The following is a 25,281-nucleotide window of genomic DNA, read 5'->3' as shown; positions in this document are numbered from 1 at the left end:
GAGATAAGGTTTCTCTGCTAGCTTAAACCCCCTTCCTTGGAGAAGCTTGGGTTTCTTGCCATTAGAGGATATATGATTAAGTAGGCCTTCATTAATATTAGCTTAAGCTCTACTTAGCATTGGATTAGGCTTACAAACCACATGAGATTAAGGCTTAATTAAGACCTCAACATGAACATTGAAAGGTTGTAATTCAGCAATAGTGGATACATGAGTTCAATTGATATAAGATTCGGAATTTCTCTCAGGTTTATATCGTTATAGCGATTATTAGATTGCTCGCATTATCTCGATTACAAAGAAACCAACCCTCATTGACGTTTTGTCATGGTTCACAATGTATACGTGTGTTGTTGCTATATTCCATATACTAATTAGCGGGTTCGAAATCCCACCCAAATTAAGTAGAAGTGACAAAACTTCACAATCGTATGCCAACTCCAATTTTAAGCCTAGACTATATACAAATTCATAGTCTACTTCAATCTATTCGAATGCTTACAATGTGGAGTCTTTTGTGCCAACTCCGATTTTAAGCCTAGACAATATACAAATTCATAGCCTACTTCAATCTATTCGAATGCTAAAATGTGGAGTCTTTTGTGCATACCTAAGCATTTAGTCACACCAAATGTGTTTTTTTTGCATTTACCCATAAACCTATCAACTATGTAGTCACTTCTTCCACACCTGCTTCATCATTAGGACCATTTACCCAGAAACTCATCTACCATGTAGTTAGTTCTTCCACACATCCCTTCATCATTTGGAACTTCTTGCCATTTATCAACTATATCCTATGTCAAATTATCCTAAAATGCATTTCTCAATGTTGCCCTGGTGGTTTCCTTGGGTCCGCATTAAGGGGAATCAAATGAACATGTCTAATTGCTACCAAATCATAAAGAGGGTTCGCGATGGAATAGCGGTCACAGACGGTGCACGACACTTAGCTGAGGGCGCGTGCGATCTGCACTGGCTAATCTAGATAAAGAAAAGTGCTCCAATAAAAAAAGCGCCCTACTTTGACCTTATCATTCAATATCTAGACTCCCTACTCACATTAAGAAGGCGCCCTACTCACAAATTTCCAGACACCTTGATCCGCGGAGGATGCCTTACTGACACCCTTCCAAACACCCAGTTCTGCGAAAGATGCCCTACTCACACCCTTTAGACACCCTGCACCACGGAAGTCGCCCTACTCACACCCTTCATACACATATATATAAAGTGTGGTGTGAGAGGAGAATTTTGAATTTTTTTTTTTGTGGTGAGTGAGGGCGGGAAAACAAAGAAGACAAACTTCGCAAATTGAACCCTAGCATACGGTTTAGGGTTTTAGGGTTCAATGTTGTTGTCTTCTCCTTTTGATAACTTCTCTTTTGACTTCCTTGTTCCCCTTCCACTTCTCTTTCAAATTTTCAGTGCTATAGATTTTTTTCCATCACGGGCTTTGCTAAAGACTTCTCCATTTTGTTTCATCTTCCTCTTCTAGGAGATAAACTAATAAACTAAGAAGAGCCGTCTATATTTTTTTATTATTTTTTGTACTTGTAGTGTATAAAATCCTTATATTGATGCTCTCATTGAGGAGATAGTACTTGTAGAACTGCTCTATTATTTCAATTTGGAAACATAATCTTGGCCTTCTATAAGAGAGTTGGTTTGTAACTCTCATTGCAGATATAGTCAACAGAATTATTCTATTATTTGGAAATATAATCTTGGCTTTATATAAGAGAGAGTTGCTTTGTAACTCAGTTAGTAAGGTTGCCCAATGGAAACCAAGTGGTCATGGGTTCAACCCCTACATTCTACATTGGCATCTAGTGAATTAAGAGATATATATGAAGTATATAATAGAGAGAAGTGAAAAAGTTGGGTTTTGAACCCAAGACGCAATGCTTGTAGTGTTAACAACTTACCACTAGAGTAAGCTAATTATAAGAAAAAAAAGAGAGTTGCTTTATAACTCTTTGTAACGAGAATTTATTTTTTAAAAGAGAATAAGAATTTTTTGTGCCCCAAGTTTAGCAAATAATCTACCTATTTGGGTCACCAAGTTCCCTACCAATCCTAGTCACCAAATAATGTTACTTTCTCTTTGCAATTGCAATGCACAAATCATTTTAAATGAAATAATTGTATGCGCCAGGTCCCTTGTGATTTCTATCATGCCAAGGATGTCATGTTGCATTCATTCTGTGGTTTAAAATATTCAATGTGTTTAGGTTCATCTTTACACCTAAGGAAAATGATTTGTTTAGGTTTTGTTTGCGTAAAGAAGCGAGGGTGATTGCAAATGATGGATCAAATTGGGTCTTAGACCCGGATCCTCAAAAGGTGAATTATTTTTGGAGGATTTGGATTATGGAAATGAGACCAATATCTAGATTAACTTGGGATCCTAGAGAACTGTATTGGAAGGTGTGGGTGCAAGATCACATCAAATACGTACCGTTCTTTCAGTATTTTGTGAAGATTGGTAGGAAAATATTAGGTGCTAGATCATGGAAAGAACCAAATGCAAATGTTGTTTGGAGACAAAATGGACTTTCTCCACAACATCTCAAACAAATTGGGAAATGGCTATGGGGTATAAAGATGAGTAGGAAAATTATTTGTTTTTGATGGTTGTTGGTTCATAATGTTATACCAACTAATGGGTGGCGAAAAGGAAATGTAGACAAGATGTGCCCTTTCTGTACATATGTAATAGAGACTGCTAAACATTGTTTGTGGAGTTGTGGTTTTGCTTTGGACATATGGAAACGAATCATAAAATTATTAACTCTAGTATATATATCCTAGAGCAATGTATACATTGGGGTGCAGTATTATGAGCGGTGGTACATGATAAACCTATGGTATATGAACATGAGGAGGTTGTAGATGCTATTGTGATGAGACATGGTTTGATGGGAAAATTTTTGATCCCTCTGAATCCACAAATACAAACCAATAAACCTCAAATATGGCAATTGGTATGTAGTATTACAATTTGGTATATTTGGAAGGCTCGATGTTTGAAGGTATTTCAAAATGTGACTTAAAGACCTGCCCAAATAAATTCAGGAATTTGGATAGAGATTGTGCATAATCTCAAAGGGTTTTTGGATAGTATAAAAGGTAATACGTATCAAGCAGAGCTTAAGCGTTTGGAGTTTCATGCCATTTGGGACATAGGTATATTTTATAGATGGCGTTTTGATAAGGTGGAATGGTTCCACTCAACACCAAAATATTTATTTAAGCCGATGGTTAGGATTTAGAAAAACATAGGGGATCAGTGGTATATATTGTATGTTTAGCCTTATGGTGTTTTCTAATACTAATGTAGTATTTGTTTTGGGAAATAAAAAATCAATGTGTTTTTGATAACCAACACATAAAACTAGGTAACATTTGAACAACAAATGCGTCTTGTATTCTTTAGACAATATCAACTATCTGATGACATTTGGTACATGATCACTCATCCATTAGTTTCAAACGGTCATCCATGAACAATATTCGTTAGATGCACAAGTGTGCCATACGTAGCGATGTGCATTAAACTTGCAAACAATATTCTTTGCTTTTTCTAGTCTTTGAAGGTCATATATAATATCTCCTTTGACATGCAAATCACTTCCTCTTAACTAACTGTAAAGAATCAAGAGATGGATTCTTGTGAAGCGGTGTCGTAGTGTAGGTTGCACACTATGTGGAAATTATATTTTTGTCCCTCCGGATAGAGAATGGAGTGCTCGGTGAGAACCGGAGGAAAAAACGGCATACCGGCAAGGAGGAAAAACGGTATACCGGCAAGGAAGAAAACGGCATACCGGCAAGGAAGAGCCGGATAAAGAGACATAAACGTAAAAAAAAAAAAAAGGAAATACTCAATACTGCGCAGGGCGTGATTCGAACTCTGCACCTCCACGTTGACAAACCCCAACCTTACCATTACATTAACTTATCTTAAGTGTTTTAAATATAGATTTCATAGGTATAAGACCTTTATTTATGCATACCTTTATTAAAAGGTAAATCGTGTATTTTTTAATATATGAAAAAAGAAAAGAAAAGAAAAACACGAGACACTAAAAATAACTCATGCACATCTAGCGTGCATGAGCCCTATACTTAGGAAATAAAAAAAGCATCACATGCACATTTAGTGGACATGAACACTTTTTGTAAAAAAAAAGAAGCATGAAGCCATGCTTAGCTCTTCCTTCCTTATATAAGGAGGAGAGAAATATGTATATGGTTGTTGATTATTTGGATTAAGTATTAACCAATACAAAAATTATTCGTGGGATTCACGATTTATACATCTACTTCTCTTTTAACACCCTAAGTACCAATTAATATAGTATGCTCGTGTGATTCACGAGTTTCTTATCTTTGTCTTTGCTATTTACTCATAATTAATCTCTATCTCACGAACTTCTTTCTCCTAGTCCAAGACCTCTGTGGTTCCCACCCGACTCACGCAACGATCCGGAGCCGAAAGGCACGACAGCGGAAGAGATGTGAGTTATGTGTGTGTGTAAGAGAGAGAGAGAGAGAGAGAGAGAGATAGATAGAGTATATGCAAGGTTAAAGTATATTCACAAAGGAGAAAGACCCAACGTTTTACAAGGTGGGAGGAGGGTGCTTTATGTAGTCACCCTCTCTCTTCATTACCTACAAGACTCATGGAGCATGGGGAATGTGAAAGCTCATAAGTTATGTGTCATAGAATATGATTCTATGACTCATACTAAATGCTAGAATACAAAGTGGTGACATAATGGTGACTCTTGACTGTTGGAGTGTCTCTTCCCTCTCAAGGTGAGTTCACACACTAGACCAAGTTGAGCTTGATTCTCAACACGCCCCCTCAAGCTCAAGTCGGGTCGGTTTCAGACGGTATCCGAAATCCGCTTCAACTCGCGTTCTGGAGTCCACGTCGACTCGTGTCGACTCGCATGCATGCGAAGTTGCAGAATCCGTGCTCCAGCTTGCGTTGTGCGTAGTTACGAAGTCTGTGCTTCGGCTTGCGTGCGTAGTTGCGAAGTCTGTGCTTCAGCTTGTGTGCGTAGTTGCGAAGTTTGTGCTTCGGCTTGCGTCTTTCTTCGTGGCTTTGTTGCGTGGTTGCGGAATCTACGCGTTATTGCGTAGTGTCTTCAGTACTCCCCCTCAAGCTTGGCAGGTCAGGGATCGTCAATCCGAGATCGGTCATGAATTGCCATAGCTTTTCGGCTCCTAAGGCTTTAGTGAAGATGTCAACCGTTTGAAGATTGGTGCTAATGTGTTGTAGGTTGACATCGCCAGCTAGAACGCACTCTCAGATGAAGTGATAGTGCACTTCGATGTGCTTTGTCCGCGCATGGAACACCGAGTTCCGAGCCAGATAGATACTGCTCATGTTGTCGCAGTAAAGGGAAGTCGGATCTTTGATGGGTACGCTCAGATCCTTCAAAATCCTCTTGAGCCATACGGCTTCACACGCAGCTACGGTTGCGCCCCTGTATTCCGCCTCCGTACTCGAAAGAGCAACGGTGGGCTGCTTCTTGCTACTCCAGGATATTGCTCCGTTGCCGAGGGAGAAAACAATCGCTCACGTAGAACTCGCTTTGTAGCTGGCCCAATTGGCGTCTGTGTACCCCTCGAGTCGTATTGGCATCGCGGTCTTGTAGAGGATGCCGCAATCCATTGTGCCGCTCACATAGCCTAGAACTTGCTTAGCGCAATCCAAGTGAGTATCACGTGGTGTTTGCATGAATTGGCTAAGGAGACCGACCGAATACCTAAGATCGGGTCGTGTGATCGTGAGGTAGATGAGACTCCCGATGAGTTGCCGATACTGAGTCGGCTCACATGCTTTGGTGCCGGAGTTCACATCTAGTTTGAGATTACGATCGAGCGGGGTTGCCATGGATTTGCACTCAGCCATCCCGAACTTGTATAACAAGTTGAGGATGTAGTGCCGTTGAGAGATCATGATTCCGGCCGGAGTCCGAATTATCTCGATGCCGAGGAAGTAGTGGAGCTCCTTCATGTCCGTCATCTCGAACTTGTCGGAAAGGAGGGATTTGACTTTATTGATTTCGACAAGATGCTCACCTCCAATGACTAGGTCATCCACATATAAGATGATGATGATCGGACTTGCGGAATCGCTTTGTATGTAGAGGGAGTTGTCCGATTTTGACATACGGAAGCCGATTTGATGAAGATATTGCGTTATCTTCGAATGCCAAGCACGCGGTGCTTGCTTGAGGCCGTAGAGTGGCTTCTTGAGTCGGCATACGGCTTTTGGATGAGTGCTCGAGTTGAAGCCGGGTGGTTGGATCATGTACACCTCCTCTTCTAATTCGCCTTGTAGAAAGGCATTCTTGACGTCCATTTGATGGAGGTGCCACCCTTTCGTCGCGGCAATCGCAATTACGGTCCGCAACGTCGTCATCTTTGCCACCGGGGCGAAGGTCTCTTCGTAGTCGACACCATGCGCCTAAGCGTATCCTTTCGCTACGAGTCGAGCTTTGTAGCGGTTGACGGAGCCATCGGCGTTATACTTCACCTTGTAGATCCATCTGCATCCGATCACCTTTTTGTGTGGTGAGGTGGGAACGAGATCCCACGTCTCGTTCTTCCATAGTGCCTGCATCTCCTCGTTCATTGCTTCGATCCATCGCGGGTCCTTCGCGGCTTTTGAAAAGGTTTCCGGCTCCCGTACTGTCGCTACCTTCATCATAAAGGCGTAATGGTATGCCATATACTCGTTGTAGCCGAATCGGCTCACGAGGTTCTTTTCACGGGTGGATCGGCGGAGCTTTTCATTTGCAGAGATGAGGGCTTTCTTAGCTCTGATTGGTACATCGAAGCCGCCGAACTCACTGTCGATTGATTCATTGTCGTCGAAACGATCGTCTTCATATTCCGCCATTTTTGCCTTGCCTTTGTCCATCTTCGGGCTAGGCCGTGATGTGCTTTGATCGCTCAAAGGCTCTTGTGGTCCGCTCAGTCGGGTCGCGATCGGACTTTCTTCGAACATGCGCATAAGGTGATCTTCATCCTCTATCTCTTGTTCAGTGGATTCCGGGTCAAGCAGGGTCGGAGTCGAAGTTGTCTCTGGTGCGTACCAGGATGCAGACTCGTCAAAGACGACGTCTCGACTTACCCGAGATTTTCGAGTTGAGGGGTTGTAGCACTTGTACCCCTTTTGCTCCAGTGAGTATCCTATGAGGATACATTTCTCCAACTTCGGGTCGAGCTTTTGACGCTTCTCGTCGGGGATGTGCACGTACGCAATGGAGCTGAATATCCGAACATGTGATAGGTTCGGCTTCTTTTCGAAGAATCTTTCGTGCGGAGTGACCTCGTGCACGCCGAATGTTGTGCACCGGTTCATTAGGTAGACGGTCGTATTTGCCGCTTCGGCCCAATATGACTTGGGCATATGCTTCTCGTTCATCATGGCCCGCGCTACTTCGAGGATGTGCCGATTTTTGTGCTCGGCTACTCCGTTTTGTTGCGGAGTGTGTCGGCAAGTGAATTCTCACCGAATTCCTTCCTTTCGGAGATACGTCGTGAAATCGTCCGAGAAGTACTCCTTGCCGCCATCCGATCGAAGGCATCGTACATGTCGGCTCGTGGCTTTCTCGACTTCATTCTTGAAAATTTGGAAGTGTCCGAACACTTCGCTCTTTTGCCGCATTGGGTAGATCCAAGTGTGCCTAGAAAAGTCGTCGATGAAGAGCACGTAATATCGGCATCCGCCGAATGTCGTCGTTTGAGCCGGACCCCATACATCGGAATGAATTACGTCGAGTACACCTTTGCTCACATTCCGCTCCTTCGAAAATGGGTGTCGGTGTTGCTTGCCGAATTGGCATGCTTCGCATACACCTTCAATCTCCTTCTCTTTGAATGTCGAGAGTCTGATGGAGACTCCTTTCGATTTCATTGCTTTGAGTTTGTTGAGATTGATGTGGCCGATTCGCTTATGCCATAGCTCTATGTCGGATTTGGCTTTCGTGCTTTTCGCGAACATGGCGGATTTCATCTCGTGCGAATCGAGAATGAACATCCGGCCCTCTCTTCTACCGCGTGCGATGAGTCGGCCCTCTTTTTCGATGAAGCAACCGCCTTGATTAAATCGAACTTGTATCCCTTGCTCTACAATTTGGCCGACGGAGACCAAATTCTTCGTAATGGTCGGTACATGCAAGACATTTTTAATGTAATTTTGCTTACCTTCTTTTACGAACGGAACATTGCCAATGTGCCAAATCGGGTGCGTAGTGTCGTCTCCGGTTTCGACATAGCCGGGTTGGTCCAGCTCTCGAAGTTCTCAGAACCATTCTTGATGCGATGTCATATGGTTCGAGGCACCGGAATCGACGAACCATACGTCTTCCGGACCGGAGGCACTAGTTGAGGTAGCGGCCGACATAGAGTTTGCTCTATGTTTCATCATGAACATTCCGCCACGGTCAGAGTTGTGCGCATACATTCCGCCACGACCTTCGTAGTCGGAGTTGTGTGCGTAATTCGTGAGTTGTCAGCTTGTGGAAGCCGATTCACGCATCTTCTTTCGGCACTCTTCTTCGTGGTGGCCGAGCTTTCCGCAATATCTGCATTCGGTCGTGTTTTGACGGCTCGGGCCGGAGTGGAAGCTCCCCCCTCTTGCGAAGGTTCCTCGTTGGCCTCCGTTTTGCGGCCGAAATTGGGAGTTGTTGTCGTAGGTCGGACCTCGTTCGCCTTGTCCTTGGCCGAATCGGCCTCTCGCTCGTCCGCGTCCTCTTCCTCCATTAGAGTGCGTGTAGAGCATGTGGCCTTCCGATTCATTACTCCTTGTACGCACGTGGTTTTCTTCGACCAATAGCATTGATTGGAGCTCGAAGAAGGAGGGAGATTTCTCCCGTGCTAGAACGGCGGTTCGCATCGCGCCGAACCGTGGTGCGAGGCCGCCGAGGCATATTTGCACCATCTCATCATCATCTATACTTACGCTTATTGAGCCGATCGAGTCGCAAAGCTCCTTGATCTTCAAGGTGTATGTCGTGATGGACACGTCCCTTTGTTGAATGTTGTTCAACTCTTGGTGGAGTTGAAGCTTCCTCGCGGTCGTGTTGGCGGCAAAAATCTTTCATAGATTTTCCCACGCTTCCTTCGGCGTCTTGGCTTCTCGAATGTAACCGAGCATGTGGTCCTGAACACATGTCGCCAAGCAATACATCACGTGGCTTGCGGCTTGCTCCCATGTCGCGTATCTGGGAGCCGCTTCAGCAAGTCGGTCTTCATGCGCTCCTTTGATGTAGCTCCAATAGCCTTGTCCGACAAGGTATTGGTGCATCTTGTACTCCCAAGATGCGAAGTTGTTTCAATCCAACTTCTCGGTAGGGAGAGCGCTCCCCATTTGAGTATTCATTATGTCGATTCTTCTTCTTCTTCTTCTTCTCTCTTCGAATGCGAGCTATGTAGCGAAGCTCCAATAGCGATGAGCCGGTTCTTGGTCGTCAGCGTGGAGCACAACACACGATCACGATGAGGCGAATGGGCTAGATCGAGCTACCAACCTCGCTTTGATACCATGTAAAGAATCAAGAGATGGATTCTTGTGAAGCGAAAGAGATGTGAGTTATGTGTGTGTGTAAGAGAGAGAGAGAGAGAGAGAGAGAGAGAGAGAGAGAGAGACAAAGTATACGCAAGGTTAAAGTATATTCACAAAGGAGAAAGACCCAACGTTTTACAAGGTGGGAGGAGGGTGCTTTATGTAGTCACCCTCTCTCTTCATTAACTACAAGACTCATGGAGCATGGGGAATGTGAAAGCTCATAAGTTATGTGTCATAGAATATGATTCTATGACTCATACTAAATGCTAGAATACAAAGTGGTGACATCATGGTGACTCTTGACCGTTGGAGTGTCTCTTCACTCTCAAGGTGAGTTCACACACTAGACCAAGTTGAGCTTGATTCTCAACACTAACTCATTGAAAAATATGTTGAAACTATTAGTGTAAGGTCAAATATTATGCATAATATGGACAATATTCTTACATAGCTTAAGATACAACACTGGTGAAAGATGATATTTGTCAATGAAATGGGTGAATTTATAAAAACAATATCTCAAGGTATGAAAAAATGGTGTGAATTGTTAGTTTTCAAATTGGGTGTGCAATGTTGGTGATTATGTGATAATGTCATATAGTTAAAAATACAACTTTAAAATAATAAATTTCATAATCAATATGGAATTTGAAAAATCTAAAAAGTGTGTTTAGAGGGAGAAACTCATTGAAACGTTACTCCTTAACCATGGAATGCATAGTTGATTTATGACCCATTCGTTGATTGACTTTGTAAAGCTTGTTACACAACATGTTCAAAATGCCACCATGGAATGCATAACTCATTCATGATCAATATCGGGTCCCATTTGTTGATTGACCTTATAAAGAGTATTATACAATACACACACAAAAAGCAAGGATTACTTCTTATCATGATAATTCATCTATATTGTTAAGTATTGCTTCTTATCATGATAATTCATCCCATTTGTTGATTGACCTGACCTTATAAAGAATATTACACAATATGTGCAAAAAGCCAAGGAATTACTTCTTATCATGATAATTCATCTTTAGTATCAAGTGTAGAGCAAACTCATCTATATGTATTACATGTTGAACTTATATATATACCAACAAGCCCAAGGATGGAACAAACTTATGAAATAGTTTTAAAAAGTACAACTTTAGTTTAATAAATTTCATAATCAAGATGGAATTTAGACATTCTACAAAGTGTGATTAGATGGAGAAACTCATTACAACATTACTCCTTAACTATGGAATGCATAACTCATTTATGAGATCGTGCAATTTGGAGTCATATATAGATTTGATCACTCATGAACTTGTGTTGATAATGTAATAGCTTAGTGGTAGTTGACATCTAATTAGAATCTTTGTAACATCCACAAGCATATGATTGCAATCCATTGGACAATGCCAAATCCATGGCTAGGATCAAACTTGGGTTCTCCCAACTATAATACTTTTGACTCTACAATTTACACCACCAAGCCCACAACTAAAGAGAAATAAGTAGATGTCTATATTACAGTCTATTGGATGGATCAAAGCCTAAAAACATGAGGTTTGGATCTCTTTTAGGTCATCAAAATTTTGGTACACATCCTACCAAGGGTCCATGTTTTATGTGTAAGGGAGAGAATAGTCAAATGCACTTAGTTGAAGCTAGGTGGGGTGTGAGCAAAACTAGGAAAGCATTGTCGGATTTGACATGCATCTTGTCTAGCAATTATTTGGTGTCTTTTTATGAGAGATTCCATTTTAAACGGGGGTTCATTGTCAACAAAATAACTCATTGGCTTGGAGCCTATATTTGTTCAATGATATACTTGCCACTAAGGAAAAAGAGAGTGCAAAAGATTCACTTATATCTTAAGGAAAAAGAAATGCCCAATCAATGCATGTGATTTTGAATTATAATGGATCAATTGATTATGCACGAAGGAATCAGGTTGTGTCGTTCAAAACACAACATATATGATTTGAAGATCAAAGTTTTCACATTGACTATTTGAATTTTAACCAATAACAAGGAAGATCCAAAAGTATATCAATACTAGTGTTATAGCAAAGACCTCTAACATGGAAAAGGAAAGTTGCCAATGCTACTTTGTGGGAAAGATATAGGCTAGATATAAGTATTTCATTATCCATTGAACATGCAGCTAGGTAGCTAGCTCTCTCTCTCTCTCTCTCCCTTATGAGCAATGTTTTACAAACCAGATAAAACTCTACTAGATACTACAGTAAGCCGTTGGGGTTGAATGTAAGACCTAATTTGAGTAGGACAACTTGATCAACAAATTTACAATAGTTGGGCATCTCTTTTCCTCGTTCTCTTTTTTGTTGACAAAATCATATAGGTGTTGCATAGATAGCGCAAGGGTTTCCCATGTGCTTATGGGTTAATGTGCAATGCTATTATATGCACACATGTATGTATATGAATGATGAAAATGGTGGTTGAGTTATTATGTATGTTTCATACAAGCAAGTCAAACCAATGTGTCACACAATGTTATTGTCCATTTTTAGCTTATCTCTTACTCATAGGATGCCAAGTATGAAATATGACACGCGGAGAGCTTCATGATATCCTAGAGAGGCCATTAAATATCTCTTTATTATATTATGTAGCAATTCAAAAAGCTTTGAATTACTTTAGTTTAGTTCAACCAAAGAAAAGATAAATATTCCTTTGATGTCTTTTTAAAGAAAATGAATGAGGGATATGTGCTTGGTTTTCCATTGTGGGGAGGAGGGGGGGACCTTTTGCTATCCTTAATTTGATCCATGCAATTATGTCAATGTTAACAAAGCACCATTGGAAATTTAAAAAAGCAATTTCTCAAACAAAGGCAAGAAGGAGGTAACAATGTGGGTACTAGTATACATACACAAAGTCTAAGGGGTTGTCAACATTTTTGCTATTTCATATATTAATAGTTTGAGTGCATTTCAACCGTAAATGATTGGTTTGCTTGATAAGAATGCCACATGGATTATGGTTTCCAAAACGAATGGTAAAGTACTTCTTTCATTTTCCTTCTACACGTTCTCATCGTCTCCTCTCAGGCTCTCCCATCTTGCTTGTTTATCATGTCGGTAAAATGATTGACCACATTCGTTGATTCTTTAACAATGACAAGTCTAGCGCAATATGTTTGGTTGAATCTTTAAACAAAAGTAAACATTGAAAGTTGTTTCAGGTAAATTGGGAAAAATATCCATATTTTGGGAATCTCAATGACCTTGAAAATAGGGTAATCAAGTTGTGCCAAATTGAAATAGGGTCACAATTGCCCCCACAAAGACTTGGCCAAACCAATGGTCATACTTCCAATTTTAGTTTTCAAAGTTGTAAGTTTGTTTGTTCTATTGATAATCTAAAATGAGAATGAAACTTCTCCCAAATTATATTCATTTGGATGTCCAAAGCATAGGGTTATGAAGTCATGTGTGTATATGAGAATAAAAGATGTTGTATGGTCCACTTGGCACTCATATGGCTCATAACCTAGCCTTGGGAGGAGATGAACATGTGTAGGAAAGAGTCCATCCCTTCAATATGCACGTGTTGCTTTGATTTGCATTATTAGAGTCTCTGCCAAGGCTTTAAAAGAACTTACAATATTGTTTTTTTGTGCTTGTTTTCCCAAAGGGGCCAATACAACTCCTACCTTGGAGTGTTGCTCTTCCAAGGGTCACTACCAAGTCTGGAGGGATTCCTTTCTTCACGATTAGCTAGTCGATAGATTGGGGAATATCATTCCCCACTGGCAAAGACAATGTCATACTTCAACACATAAACAAACTTACCTCTCCATTCTATGCAATTGCAGAAGCCCCTAGGCTTCTCCTTTAAAAAAAAATGAAGACTCACCTTGGTATTAATGGAAAAATGTCTAAAGGCTATAATGAATTCATGCAATAGATTATAACCCTCATACCCACATCAACCAACATGTCGAGTATCAAAAGCCCTGATGTAGGGTCGCTCCAAGACAGTATGCAGAAAAAAGGCTTCTTGAGTTAATATAAAATTATCATACACTAATTAAGAAATATATTAGATTAAAAGCTACATCGAGGAAAGTGGCTCTTATTCATTGAAAGGGGGAAGAATGAGAACCTAAATGTAGCCCTAAAGTTGGGGCATCTAAAGGCCCCTTTCACATGAGAGTTCATGCCCTTCTATATAAGTTAGAAATCGTAAGGGGTTCCTTTCAATTTACAAGCCAATTTAGTAATTAGTCATTCTTACCTAATGAAGGTAGTTCCCCGTTAATTACAATATGACCATGTTTCTTACACACATTTGGTCTATGCCGAACATTTTAGATTGGAAATACTAAGCCTTATATGGTTGTTAAAACTAAAGAATATGACATTATTGCCCTTAATATTCCTTTTGTGGCATTGTATTATGCCCATGTTTCCATGATGCGCCAACGAAAATACATCTCTTACACGCCATCAATCTTATCCTTACTAAATGGTTTTGCAAGATTTTGCCAGCATAGCAATAATATTACAAATAGCTCGTTCTAATAAGTGCTTTGGAAAAAACACATGAAAACACATTGTTCTTTTCTAGTACCGTGGTAATGAATTACATGTCATGGATTGTCCCCTTTCTTAAATGAATTTACAAGTTTTTATTTGTATTGCATCTTAAAAATAAATAGACTATATCAGTCCGCTTAGCCCGTGTTAATAAGTGGATTGGAACAAAACATACCAAAATTGGAACGAGGATGGGGGTGTAGTTCAATTTGTAGAACACATGTTTTGCAAGTATGAAGTTATCGGTTCAAGTCTGATCGTCTCCATTCGTATACATATTGGCACATTAGATAGAAATCCAGCAGATCCCCTGCCCGGTTCCCCGGGCGACATACATGCGGACAAAGAGTTGCCTGCCCTCACGGGCAAGCTAACCCGTTGGTTCATCCGGATGAAAACCAACCAGTTCATCAAACCCGCCCCTTTTTCATCATGAAGGCCGGAATTGCTAGGGCAGGCTTGTTGCCTACGCGCACACACCCCTTCATGCGGAATTCATTGAAATATTCACAACTTATTTTATGTTTTGCATCTAAAAGTTAGAATATCTTTTGCAAATTATGCTTTTACAGTCATTTCACAAGACAAGTACTTGCATGTATACAATAAAGTATTTGTGGATCAAGTATAAAACTATCAAAGTATTTGCAATGATCCAACCCAATCCACGGTCCACCCACACATCTATCAAGTATCAAAGTTATAGGTTTCTATTTTCAGTCTTTCAAAAAGAAATATCAACCAAATTACTCACCTTTATCATGATCCAACCCAATCCACCCACACATCTATTTATTATACAATTGTTTCATGTATGGTATGAAGTCTCCCATTATGAAAATTTTGGAGTGTGATTATTCGTATTTGTTTATTCAAGTACGTGCATAACCATGTTTAGGGAAATGATAAAGTGTGATTCTAGTTAGGGTATATCTTAGTATCATTGTTCTTTGTTTGCATATATAAATTTTGATTTTGAACCCAAAAATTGTGTTCATATATGTGTGTAAGAGAAGACTATTGATTTCAAGGTAGCATTAAATCATTTTCATAATGTTTGTGTGCTAGTAAATGTGACATTTTTAAACGTAAGATGCAAATGTTACTAGTTTGACAATAGTGTTGTGTGGTCCACTTTGTCACAATATCTTTACATGAGATTAATTATTTGGTCACCGTGACTTGAAAGTTGTAAATATTGTTACCTTTAGTATCATTGGGAACATAATCCTTACTTTCTTACGTTTTTAATACATGCAACAACTTGCAATGCTTTGTATTATATAAACTTTTATGCCATTTCTGCTTATACAAAAAGTTTGTATTTTCTAATGGAATCAAACTTCTTTCATAGCTTTTGAGTTACTTCCAAAGTGAAGAATTCCATGTCAAACCTAACTTTCTTGCTTTTACATGCTTTCAGTACCAAAATATTCACATGGCGATTTCTTAGTTCAATTGGAAGCAAAATTAACTTTATTTCAATCATTTTATAGAGTTTTGGGAGTTTGCCACCCTCAGAAGCAAAATAACACGAGGGAATAGTTTATATAAAGAAAAGCACATATTGCATCATTTGGTTTCTTTTACATGGGGCTATTTTCACTCTCTCCCTCTCTACATATACATGTGTATATATGTAAGTGTACCGTCGTATTTCCTTGCCATGTATGGCAAGCACCTTGAATTTGATTCCTTTATTGTTCCTACCTTATAGCCTCGACTTGTACACCATAGCACCTTCAAGGACACACTAAACTTAGAAATGTTAGGAAAGTGTCTTCTTCTATCTTTTGCTTTATTTCATAGATATTCATTTGGTTCACTCTAATAGAATTGTTCTACATTGCAATGACTAGGAAATCTATAGGGAGAGAGAGTTCCCAAGCATTGTCACAATGTAGAGAGAAAGAGAGAGGCAAAGCACCCTTGAGGAGCAAAGAAGGCAGCAATGTAGGAATTGGTAATGAAGGCTAGCATTCATGGTATGGAGAGGATAGTGAGGAGATGTATGAGTAACATCAATTGTTCATGTCGACCTCTTCCTTCCGGTTCCGTGTACCCGTACGCCTCCAATAGGGCTCCCTCAAAGGACACCCAATACAATATCTTTTAATACTTATGATAAAGGCTTAAATACAAGTATTCTCTATCTTGGAGTTGGAACCTAAGATATATTTCGTCTTTTTACAATAATTTGTTGCTTTCAAAATCACTCCTCGCTAAGCGATGTTTGTTGAACAAACTATGACGTGAACTCAATTGAGCACAAAGGCAATTGCCGACAACCTTTCCAAATATGAAATTTTGGGTTATAGACCAAATTTAGAATAATTTTATTGGTTCTAAATTCTAATTGAAACATACTTCCTCACATTCCCAACACATTGTTTGTCCCATGAATTTGCTACAATGAGTGAATGTTAATTATAATTAGCACGCTTCTTGGCTATCTCCTTGAGACTTGGGAGTTAAAAAAAAAATGGTGAGGATTTGTAAGCACTAGTGACCAAACCCTAAACATAAACACTTTTTTCATGGAGGAGAGTGCAGGGTGCATAAAATAAACTTGTTTGCACAGAAACAAAAAAAAACGACATATTGGGATGTTGTGTTTCTAAGATAACGAACATAGTTCATGCTTTAAACTTATCTATGGAAGATTTCAAAGAGTTGGAAAGTATCTACGTCATAAGTAACCAAAGTATTCTCACTATCATAGGAATGACCAACAGATCTTGTATCTATTGATGAACTCCAGAAAACATGGCCATTTTTATAAACCACGCCCTATAGCCACAATGAATGTTGTTACCTAAAAATAGTGCAAATGAACGGAAGTAAGTGGAAGAAGTTTGTATCTAGTTATCAGGTCGAAGAACGATAATGTGGCATCACGACTAATTAGCTTGAGCTATTCAATTGAAGAAGGTGTGTGGCGATTAGAATGAGCCTAGTTGGGTCTAAATGGCATGCCATCATGACCTATATATATATAGTTGGCGGAATGGCTAAAGGTAGGAGACCTTGAGAGAGTGTAATAGCTTTGCAAGATGCTCCACAATTAATTAGCCCTGCTTCCTCCTTTTGATTAAGGTCTACATCATTTCAGAAGAAAAGTGTCCTTGAGGCTTTATTCTAGCCGAATACATACACAGAAGTCCTCATGCATATCATATACATTATAATTTATACATATATGTGTGTATGTATATACATACATGCATACATAGATATGTATGTATAAATGTCATAAAAAAAGGACCCTGTTCCTGCCCCTGCCCCTTCCCCTGCTCTGTTCTGCTCATTTAATTTCTTTAACAGATTGTGATTTGGTGTTTCCCATTACTTGAAGAAGGTTATTCATTTCTCCTTCATTCTTTGTACATTCACTGCATACGTTTGTTAGTACATATAGTACATACATGCACATGCATATACATATATGTACATACAATTTATAACATACTTAATTAACATGCACACATAGAATACAGACTCAGCTAGTTGTGTAGCTTGACATTGCTGGTTCAAACAAACAGGGAAAACAACATAATGGCCCCTCCTCCTCCTCCTCCTCCATCACCAGAAGCCATCTCCCAGCTCAAAGACTTGCTAGAACAAGGTCTCTATTTCTCAATGCATTTGTTATCATGCATAGATAAATTTGTATGTATTTCATATTTCTCACCATTTTACCTCCTCCTTGTCATACCTACATATATATGTCTGTATGCTTATACTTTGGTATATATGTATTTCGCAGCCATTCTAATGGATGGCCAACAACAGTTATCCATCCATTATAAGGTAAACATCATCTTCATTTACTCTGTGTGTGTGTGGAAGAAAAACAAAATATTTGTACTAGAAACATCAAGAAAAACTTCAGTGTCAAACAATATACTATAGTATGGTTGCTTGTATTTTCGTCATCTTCTTCTTCCGGAGAGTATGTATGTTTGTGTACTTATGTACATATACATACATACATATATACATAGTGCATACAAGTAGTTGCTTGCTTTGATTTCTTCTTTTGTGGTTCCCTAAGAGTATGAATATTCATACAAAGTAAGTTATTTGTATTCTTTCTCTTTCCTGATTATTTGTTATCTCTTTCATGTCCGTGTACAAATGTGGTAATTATGTGGTAAATTAGGTATAGGAAGGAACAAAAATCCAGTAAAACCTCTTACTTATAAGCAACTCACGTATGCTTTCTCTCCTTTAGGCTTGGCACAAAGGATATCCTGAAGCCACAATCGAACGCTTTCTCAAGGCTCGGGAAAACAACGTCCCCAAGACTTTCAAGATGGTATTAACCTGAAAAGACATACCAGTCTTTTGATTAGCTGAATATATGTGTCGATCCAATTAATTAATTAACTCACTATGAGATCCTTTCTTGTTCCTTTTGAAGCTCATGGATAGTTTGCAGTGGAGAGTGGAAAACAACATTGACAACATTCTTTCGGTAACAACAGCTGTTTCTTGTCGAGTCCCACATTTGGATTAGAATTTTAATAATGGATTGTTTTAACATATATGATGTGATCTAATAACAGAGACCGATTGGGCCGAAGGAGACATTTGATGCCATCCGAGAATCGCAACCTCTAGGAATGACAGGCTTCTGTAAAAAGGTGGGTATAACACAGTTCTAGAAATCTAGGAATATGAAAGAATCAATATACAAGTTGCTAATTTTCCTGTTTTTTTGCAATAATGTATTTCCTTGAGTCTTCCATATACATTTTCAGGGACGCCCAGTCTTTGCTGTTGGAATAGGGCAAAACAGTTTCGATAAAATTCCTGTAAGCTGAGTTCATTACGAGATACACACACCTACATATGTATATATATGTATGCATTATATATACATACATACACACACACACACACACACATATATATATATATACAGAGAGAGAGAGAGAGAGAGAGAGAGAGATGCATAACATATACTGTAACATGCATGTCATGTACATATGCATGCATGTTGCTTATTCCACAAAAGAGGAATCTCTACTGTTTTAAGTCTCTCCTATACTAATAATGAGCATCTCCATGTTTTGAAAATGAAGTGCAGATAGATATGTATGTTCAGTCTCACATTCAGATTAACGAATATCGGGATCAAGTTCTTCTTGTAAGTTATAACTAAATGTTGGCTTTTGATGTCAGAAATGGTTCTAATTTCGGGGTTTTAAGGGTCATTTTGTCATTATAATAGCAAAACAAGAGGCAATGTCTGTATACATTGTGCTTTCTTTGTGCATATTGATGTCTTTATTTGTAATTAGTATTAGTAGGCCTATATTAAAAGAGTAGTAGACTGAACTAGATAAATATCACTTCCAGCCGGCATCGAGTAAGCGAATGGGTAGGTTCGTTGGAACATGTCTCAAAATACTTGACATGACGAACCTCAACCTCTCTACGCTTTCTCGAATCAAGGTGATAATTCTTCAATTGAAGTACACATTCCAATCCTCTGAGCATAAATTCTGTCATAGCTAGTCCATTATACCTGTGTTTTTTAATAAACATTTATCTATATCTCAGGCTCTCACAATCATATCAACAATTGATGATTTGAATTACCCGGAGAAGACTGATGTCTACTATATTGTTAATACACCCTACATTTTCTCAGCTTGTTGGAAGGTGTGTGCCATGATTTGGTTCGATTTTGCAAACATTTCCGTGGTGGCGTATGTATGTCATTCTTTTGTAAGAATGTGACTAACAATTATGGTCATTTCTGAGCGAAACTTTGATGGCAGGTTGTGAGGCCTCTCTTGCATGAGCGGACGAGGCGCAAAGTGCAAGTACTCCAAGGCTCCGGCAAAGAAGAGCTATTGAAGGTGAAAACAAAATGAGTTGTTAAATTCCAAGGAAAAAAAGATTAACTAATGTAAACCAATTCCATTCGTGACAATTCCGAAAAAGATTTCCAAAGTTTGGCATTTTTACGAGAATGCCAGAAACGCATCATAAGTGGGCATTGGAGTTTATTCAAGTCCTCTCAGTGTATGATGTGAGTATCTATTTACTCTTTTTTCTTTTAGGTAATGGACTCTAGTGTTATACCTCATTTTTGTAAATATGACACACGAATTGGGAAGACCCCCATAGAGATGGGCCTTGTCGATTGCTTCTCTCCTTCACATCAGTTCCACCAAGATGTTTGGAACTACATTAAACAACAATGTTATGCTTCCAAATGTGTAGGCCCTTCCCCACAAAGATCCTTAAACATTGAGCTTCTACAACCAGAGGAGCATGACAAGAGTATTCAAACATCCATCGAGAAATCATCTGTAGTAGACCTCAGTCATTGCGATGAAGGATGTAGTGAACATGCCTCATCTAGAGCCTCGAATTTGTTGCTAGAAGAGTTTGTGACAACCCTCTCAGTTACAACTTCATATGTCATGGATGACTGACTCACCAACCCTGCTAAAAGTATTATAGTGATTTGTTTTGTAATATATATTTTCATTGAAGTATCTTCAACCAATAGAGGAGAAAACACAAATGAACCAGACAAGGAATTTCCATAATTAATACATCACCTCCACCATTAACATAAGGCTAAGACAAGCTTGACAAACTCTATGATTGTATGAATTTCACTTCCACAACCTCGAGCAGTAACATGAAGCTATGTGTTGAGCAACTTTCGGCAAATATTGAATAACCCAATATTAAGCTTGGTTCAATCATATTATCAACAAGTTCTCAAACATTTCATATGTATACATATCGTATCAATATTGATAATACTGAGTTGCAATTAATGTATGGTGGGAAACAACAATGACATATGTTAAAGAGTTGTGACCTTGTCAATAAAGAACCACATTAACATCAAAGTATATCGTGTGTTTGCATGTGAAAAATATATGTTTTAATGTCCTACAAGAAAAGCTTTTCATTGTAATTAAGTTATTTTAGCCTCTACTAATGTGCTATGTCATTGAGGAAACAGGGAATTACTTGATAATGAAATTGCTCATAATGGCACATTTAATTGTAAAAGAGACAAGAGTTCTCAACCACGGGCATTCGGATAATAATTGAGAAGGTGGGGACTTTTTCTAGCAAAAAATGAAATATAATTAACTCTTTCATTTTACTATGTTTTGGCATATAAAGTAGAGTAACTCATTCTTATTGTATTTTCCTATTTACACATGCAAATCATCTTTCATCAGCATCACCTTGATAAACCACATGAAAATTTTTAGCAATCCCAACAATTTCAGGCTATTGATCAATCAAGATATATACATGAGGCATGACCTTGCATTATCAATTGTTCCTTAAGGTTGTTGGTTCAATTCTCAAATCAAATATGGGTGGGGCCCTAGGCCATCTTTATAATTATCTATTTTAAGTTTGGCTTGTCTCATGTCCTGTGTACGAGATAACGTCTTAAAAAGGCAACATAGCTAAATCTGACTGAAGTTACATCAGAAGTAGTAAGGTGGAATGAGAACTAGCTACAATGAGATCTTAGAGTGTGGGATGTTTATGATACACATGTGTGTCATTGAACCTTGTTCTTTGAATGGTCCATATGGATGTCTCGCAACCATCATTGCTATTATCAAGCTACATCAGATCTCCATATTTGCATTCATGTTTCGTCAAAGACAGTAAATCATGAAGCAATCTTTACATTCATGCATGTTTTGCACAATATTACTAGCGGCATATTCTGTGCTCTTTTCTCTAGCCCAAGGATGTCACAATCTCCTTTGTAGCTGCTCTTTTATGGGTTTTCACCTCACATAGAAGTATCTGACCAATGGCACAATCACTACCCTTCAATTAATATAACTACAATTTCTGTATGAGGGCCATTTCAAAAGAAGGAACTGAATAGTTTGTGATGGATGGCCATGGTGAGAGAACTAGGTCTGGAATCGTGGTATGTATCCTTCCCTTTTTATTCTAATGTGCATGAACTTCAACTTGTCACTAATCTCTCTATTCATCTCATGACTTCGATCACCCACACTAAATTCATGTATTTTGTTGAGTAGTTCAATGGTTGCTATCCCGGTAATATTCCATACCTTGCCATGTCTCAAAGACTCCACCTTCTTAGCTTCATGTGGCATGTCTTGAGCACTATAGATACTTTCCATGAGCAAATAGCTCGATGACTTTTCATCTCCTTCCATTTCCCTAACTCGCTCAAAGCACTGATTTCCAAGATCCACGTGGCTATACATTTTGCAACTCGATAGTAAAGAGGTCCAACCCACATTGTTTTCCTTGTGTGGCATCGTCTTTAAGATATCTATGGCTTCAGTCAATTGTCCAATATGGCCAAGATGGTCCACAATGCAGTTGTAATGTGTAAGATTCCACAATTCATTGCAACTTAAACTTTCTATCATCAGAAAGCCCCCATCCTTATGTGCAATTTTATCCCTATGTATGAGTGGACCTAAGCTTTCCAGCATAAAAGACTTCTCATCCCGGAACAACGACAAAATGCAAGCATATGTCACATCATTTGGTTTATATCCATCTCTATCCATGGCTTGCAAAAACTCCTCCACTGTAGTCAGGCTACATTCCTTGCTTTGCCTCATCATCGTACTCCACGAAACCACATTCTTGCTCCGCATTGAGGAAAAGACCTTACAAGCCTCGACATATCTATCACATCTCAAGTACATGTTCAAGAGTGCATTTCCTATGGTAACATCAGAAACCAATTTAGTTTCCATAATGATGATGGTATGTATGATCATCCCTTGGCATAATGCAGACTCATATGAGCACACCTTGAGGAGGCAAACGAATAAACCTTGGTCATATTCAAGGGTCTCATGTTGTTGTCGCATTTCCCAAATGTGAAAGCGTGCATCTCGACATCGTCCAAGGTCAATTAATCCTGAGAGAATCGTACACCAAGTTACCAAATCTCTGTGACCCAGAGGAAATCTATTGAAAACTCTCATAGCATCATCCATTCTCCCACACTTTGCATACATATCAATGATCCCATTCAAAACCACATTATCAAGTTCGTAATTTCTTTCCACGACAAGAGCATGAAGTAACATACCAAGTTCTACTTCTCTTATCTCGATGCATGCCTTTGCAATATTCACAAATGAAGCTTGGTTAGGGTCAATCCCTGCCTTTTGCATCTTTTCAAATATCCAGAAAGCTTGTTCATAACGTCCATGCTGGACAAACCCACCCAACATGCAAGTGAAGGTGACCACATCCTGTCTTTCCAAATCACAAAAGATCACAAACCCATCTCTCAAAGACCCACATTTTACATACATGTCAATGAGAGCACTCCCAATATAAGTATTTCCATCATATCCATACTCAACAACCTGGCTATGGATAGATCTAGCCTTGTGAAGGCCTTTTGCAAGAAGTGCAGAGCAAGCTTTAATGGCAACCACGAAGAGATGTGCATCTGGTCTTATGTCAGTATATGCATGGAGATGGGAGAAAAGTGAGAGAGCTTTGTGAGGACGGCCTAGTTTTGTATGGGCATCGATAATGGCACTCCAAGCGAATACATTTGGGATGGGCAGGATCGAGAAGAGATGGTAAGCGTCGTCGAGAGAAGAAGAGGCAGCGAATCCACGGATGAGATGACTCGCTGAGTAGGAATCCTGCTCCAAGCCTCGCTTGAGAAGGAGATCTAGGGCGTTTCTGCAGGTTGTTATGTCGACGGGCATCTATCTGGATGCTAGAGATAAGTAGTGCCCATCAATTTTAATCTCTAGTTTTTTTTAAACTAGTTTAGAGATTGCAGGTTGTGTGGGTTGGGTTAGTGTGACAAAAAATGCATGAAGAGATAGAATCAATCAAAATATGTATGTATGTATATAAAGGTTGCCGAGGCGGCGAGGCTTAATGCCCAAGAGGCAACTCGATCGATAGAAGGGCGATTGGTAAAGCAAAACATTGATGGATATAACTTTTTCATACTTTTTGCTTTCTTGGATTGGTAATGGAAATAAAGTCACTGCAAGAATTAGATGTGGAGGTTGGTTCCCCGACCCAAAGAGAATGATGTGAAAACCTCTTTCCTCTACGAGGATAAAGCAGAGGAGGTGTATTTGGAGCAAATCATTGTATTCATAGAACCATGTAAGGAGGGAATTGTGCATTTATTACATAAGAGCCTATGAATGTTGAAGTAAATACTTCAACAATGCTAACAAACGTTTCACACCAATGATTTTGTCATGGTGACGAGGATATTTATGTATGCACCAAGTGTTGTGTAAATAGGAGTTTAATCCAACTTGTCTAGTATGTGGATGATATACTAGTTATCACGAGGAAGCACTTGAAGTGGATTTGACCATTAAAGAAAAATTGAGCAAGAAGTTTAGAATGGATGACTTGGAAGGGGTGAAGCAAATCTCAAGAATGTGGATGGCTTAAAGTAGGATAAACCAATAGATTCATGTATCTCTTGGTGAGCATCTTACGAAAGTGATCGAGTGGTCCCATGTGGATGGAGGCTCGCCTTTTAGTACGCCAATGTCATTTTGCACTAGAATAATCAAGGAAGATTGTTGAAAGACACTAGAATGTAAATGAAAACAAAGGTGGAAATTTATGTACTCATTCATGGTTAGCAAACATTATATATGCCATCATGAGCAATAAGCATGGCATTGTCTTTCTGGTTGTAAATATTGTCATAACACAAAAAGTTATTTTAAAGAACGACAAGGATCCACATAATTGAGAAGATAAAGAGGATTAGAGATGCCTGTACATTGAATGAAGTGTTTGCCCTTTAGACGTCCCACTCACTCTCCTATTGTCTCTCCCTCTCTCACACACACACCATAAATTTTATATATATATATATATATATATTAATAACTTCTTTTGCAAACAACTCTACTTGCTAGTTCTTAACAATCATTTAGCAAAAAATGAAATATAAATTGCCTATGTCATGCCCAAGTGAATAGACCCAACTTTGTAAATGTTAATGTTATTGGTCCCAAGTTGTGCAAATCAGTATATCGTAGAAAAACAAAATGATTTGGTAGCATTTTGGCCGGCCTTCACATGATATGTTTTGGGTCCAAGCACAATACCTTACATGCTCAA

At 39.1% G+C, this 25,281-nt stretch overlaps 2 protein-coding genes across 4 annotated transcripts; one reads left to right on the top strand and one right to left on the bottom strand.

The window, feature by feature from the left end:
• The first annotated feature begins 17,433 nt into the window (after positions 1 to 17,433).
• Positions 17,434 to 20,894, top strand: LOC147868806 (phosphatidylinositol/phosphatidylcholine transfer protein SFH1-like). 3 transcript variants are annotated; one of them, XM_087323561.1, is made up of 12 exons: positions 17,434 to 17,509; positions 17,649 to 17,776; positions 17,918 to 17,961; positions 18,386 to 18,469; positions 18,575 to 18,628; positions 18,720 to 18,797; positions 18,915 to 18,968; positions 19,244 to 19,303; positions 19,516 to 19,611; positions 19,720 to 19,821; positions 19,941 to 20,021; positions 20,226 to 20,894. In XM_087323561.1, exons 2-12 carry the CDS (start codon positions 17,707 to 17,709, stop codon positions 20,601 to 20,603), a joined length of 1,101 nt encoding a protein of 366 aa, XP_087179687.1. In that variant the 5' UTR covers positions 17,434 to 17,509; positions 17,649 to 17,706; the 3' UTR covers positions 20,604 to 20,894. The 3 variants fall into 3 exon arrangements, with proteins under 3 accessions (XP_087179687.1, XP_087179696.1, XP_087179703.1); XM_087323570.1 differs by lacking the exon at positions 19,516 to 19,611; XM_087323577.1 differs by lacking the exons at positions 17,434 to 17,509; positions 17,918 to 17,961 and having other exon boundaries at positions 17,643 to 17,776.
• A 693-nt stretch (positions 20,895 to 21,587) lies between these two features.
• On the bottom strand, positions 21,588 to 23,891 carry LOC147868805 (pentatricopeptide repeat-containing protein At1g08070, chloroplastic-like). The gene has a single exon (XM_087323550.1). It carries the CDS (start codon positions 23,880 to 23,882, stop codon positions 22,077 to 22,079), a length of 1,806 nt encoding a protein of 601 aa, XP_087179676.1. The 5' UTR covers positions 23,883 to 23,891; the 3' UTR covers positions 21,588 to 22,076.
• Positions 23,892 to 25,281: the final 1,390 nt, after the last annotated feature.

Source organism: Azolla caroliniana, unplaced genomic scaffold (assembly GCF_043228905.1).
Source record: "Azolla caroliniana isolate FFs.n. ecotype wild unplaced genomic scaffold, voAzoCaro1.0.p SCAF_1, whole genome shotgun sequence".
Lineage (NCBI taxonomy): Eukaryota > Viridiplantae > Streptophyta > Polypodiopsida > Salviniales > Salviniaceae > Azolla > Azolla caroliniana.
Note: the sequence above shows the minus strand (reverse complement) of the source record. Positions and strands in the feature narration are given on the sequence as shown.

Excerpts from the sequence above, each read along its gene's own strand:
- LOC147868806 (XM_087323561.1), top strand. The coding sequence starts at position 17,707 with ATGGCCCCTCCTCCTCCTCCTCCTCCATCACCAGAAGCCATCTCCCAG. Across the intron at positions 17,777-17,917 it reads CAAAGACTTGCTAGAACAAG|CCATTCTAATGGATGGCCAA; the intron begins GTCTCTATTTCT and ends TGTATTTCGCAG. Across the intron at positions 19,304-19,515 it reads ATCGGGATCAAGTTCTTCTT|CCGGCATCGAGTAAGCGAAT; the intron begins GTAAGTTATAAC and ends TATCACTTCCAG.
- LOC147868805 (XM_087323550.1), bottom strand. The coding sequence starts at position 23,882 with ATGCCCGTCGACATAACAACCTGCAGAAACGCCCTAGATCTCCTTCTC.